Here is a 2,742-nt window from a genome sequence, read left to right as displayed (position 1 = left end):
AAGAAAAAAAATTTTTCTAACAAAACCAAAGCAGGAAAATTCCAGAAATGCAAGCTGGATGCCAAGCCATGGCATGAAAGATACCACTGATGATGTCTGATGGATTTTGGGTGTGGTTTTTTTTAATTTTTATTTTATTATTTTTGTGTGAGTGTACCGTCAAATCAGATCTGACTGGTACAGGAGGAGATTGTCCCTCCTTCCCCGGCAGAGCATCTGGTGGATTCGAACCATGAGCCTCTGGGATTGTAGTTGCAGCTCCTTACCACTAGGCCACCAGAGCTCCCCTGATTTTGGGGGTTTTGTCTTTTTTTTTTTTTTTTTAAGAGTACAAACAGGGGGGATAGGAAAAGAAAAAGGTTTTTTACAAATGGCTTAAGCAATATTCCAGAAAATATCCAGAAAATATCCTCAGAGTACAAGAAAACACTAGGCACGTAGTTCAAATCCACCAAGGGGCTCCACGGAAGGATAAGCAATCTTCTCCCAGGCAATTAACTCCCTCTGAAAACCCACTGGAGGGTCAGGATATGGGTCGGTCCCCACTTGCAGTCACACAACAACGACAACAACAAAATGTAGAATGTCCATCACGAGTATTACCTGAGGGTCCAACGCCTTCTCGCCAGTCTGCAGCCACTGAGAGCGGAAGACCTTCCAGCTTAGGGGGAACAGAGACCACTGTGAGGGCTCTGGCTGGCACGCGAAGCCCCGTCCACTCCGCCCGGCGCTTCCGAGGTTCCCACGCCTACCTGCCCCCACTGTCACAATTGGGCCGGGCGCAGGCGAACACGTGCAGCAGCCGCTGAAACAGGGAGCCTTCGAGCGGGCAGTACACTTGCACTACCAGAGCGAGTAGTTGTCCGCAGCATCTGCATAGCGGCCTCGGAGCTGCTACGGCCGGCAGGGCGTCCTAGGGTGAAGGGAAGCGCTTAGACCCAGACCCTGTCCCAGGAGCTAACTGCCTCCCTCGCCCCCGGCCCCTCCACCGAAACCCTGCCGGGCCTGATCCCGGATGCCCGTCCTCACCGGAACACCGCCTAGCTTGCTATTGGCCCAGGCCCGCGAGCCCGCCGGGCAGTCACGCACTGCATTGTCTCTAAGGCCCAGCAACACCGGCTTTCGAAAAGCCGCCATGAGCACAGAGTGCTCACGTAGGAAGGAGAACTACGGAAGCCGCGGAGATGCGGCTCCGCGCACGCGCAGTATCTGCACCTGCGAGGGTTGATCCGTTTAGGATTTTTTCCCTGCTGATTTGAAGTATAATCTTCTAGGTTGTTTGAGCTAGGTCAGGGAGCTTTTCCTGTCACTGCTCACAACAGTGGAGCCTTAGAATTTTGGAGTCCCAGACATTATCTGTCTCCTAATGTTCTCTGGTGACCTAGTGGCAAGAAGCTCGGCTGCAATCCTTGAAGGCATGCTATTTGAGGCCACCCAGTTGCTCCTCAGGAGAAGGATGGGCAATCTCCTGTACTGCTGCCTTTGAAAACCCACCGGACGGTCAGCCGTGGGTCAGTTCTGCCTCTCTCGTACACAAGAACAACAGTGGTCTCTTCAGTGCACCTTGAACTTTATCCTTCATTACCATTGGCTCATGTTCGTATGATAAATTCTTTTTAGTACAGTGACTCTGTATTCTTTCCATCTTCTTTTGATACTTCCAGAAACATTCAAGATTTTGCCCATTGCATCTCTCCGTGTTTGTTTTACAGTTCTTTCAGTTTGAGAAATGCTGAGCTAGCATTTCTTTTTATTCTCACTACCCAGAACACTTGATTGTACTTATGCGAAAATTATACTTGGGCCAGGAGGCAGTTATCAGAACGGAGCAAGTAAACACTGCATTGTTTAAAATCGCAATGGGTGTACACAAGAGTTGTGTCCTGTCTCCATACCTTTTCAATCTATATGTAGAATAGATCATCCGGGAGACTGGGCTCTATGAAGAGAAACGTGGCATCAGGATTGGAGGAAAACTACTTACCAAGAACCTGCACTAGGCAGTTGGCACAACCTTGCTTGAAGCACTTGCTGCAGAGGGTCAAGGACTGCAGCCTTCAATATGGATTGAAGCTCAAAATCAAGAAAACAAATATTATAACATTATTAGCATGAGCATCATGATAGATGAAGAGACTGAGACAACTTAAGTTCATTTGGCTGCACAATCAACACTGTTGGTACTAGCAGTCAGGAAATCAAAAGACGAATTGCATTGGGAAACTGCTGTAAGGGACATCTCTAAAGTAATGAAGAGCAATGATGTTAGACTGGAGATTAAGGTGTGTCTGACACAGGCCACGGTCTTCACAGTTAGTGCTATGCATCAGAAACCTGGACAATGACTAGAGATGATAGGAGGAGAATTGATGCCTTTTAGCTGTGGTGCTGGAGAAGAGTATTGAATATACCATGGACTGCTAAGAGAACCAGACTGCTCATTGGCGGCAAGGATTCTGAAGCTCTGTCTAACATGTTGCAAAAGGACCAGTCCCTGGAAAGGGACTCGGGAGCGGGGAGGGACAGTTCAGGAGGGGAAGACCTTGATGAGATGGATTGACTCAGTGTAATGGCAGTAGGTGTGTCAGGGATGATGAGATTGGCTCAGGATAGAGCAGAGTTTAGAGCTATTGTACATAGGGTCACTGTGAGTCAACAGCAACTTGATGGCACATAACAATAACAAAAGTTTGCACATTTCTGTACTCAGTGTTTTGTCTTCCAAACTGCCCTTTGAAATTT

General features: G+C 48.1%; 1 protein-coding gene across 1 annotated transcript in view; it reads right to left on the bottom strand.

Moving 5' to 3' along the window:
• Positions 1–1,137, bottom strand: part of PDCD2L (programmed cell death 2-like) — a 59,536-nt gene extending 58,399 nt beyond the window's left edge. Inside the window, 3 exon segments of the mRNA XM_006887847.1 lie at positions 604–661; positions 747–913; positions 1,030–1,137. Of these exon segments, the coding sequence (XP_006887909.1) occupies positions 604–661; positions 747–913; positions 1,030–1,137 (333 nt within the window).
• Between the last annotated feature and the right edge of the window lie 1,605 nt (positions 1,138–2,742).

The sequence above is a fragment of the Elephantulus edwardii genome, unplaced genomic scaffold (genome assembly GCF_000299155.1).
Source record: "Elephantulus edwardii isolate Elephantulus edwardi_28Jun2011 unplaced genomic scaffold, EleEdw1.0 scaffold00062, whole genome shotgun sequence".
In the NCBI taxonomy this organism is placed as follows: domain Eukaryota; kingdom Metazoa; phylum Chordata; class Mammalia; order Macroscelidea; family Macroscelididae; genus Elephantulus; species Elephantulus edwardii.
This window is presented reverse-complemented; position numbering and strand designations above follow the sequence as displayed.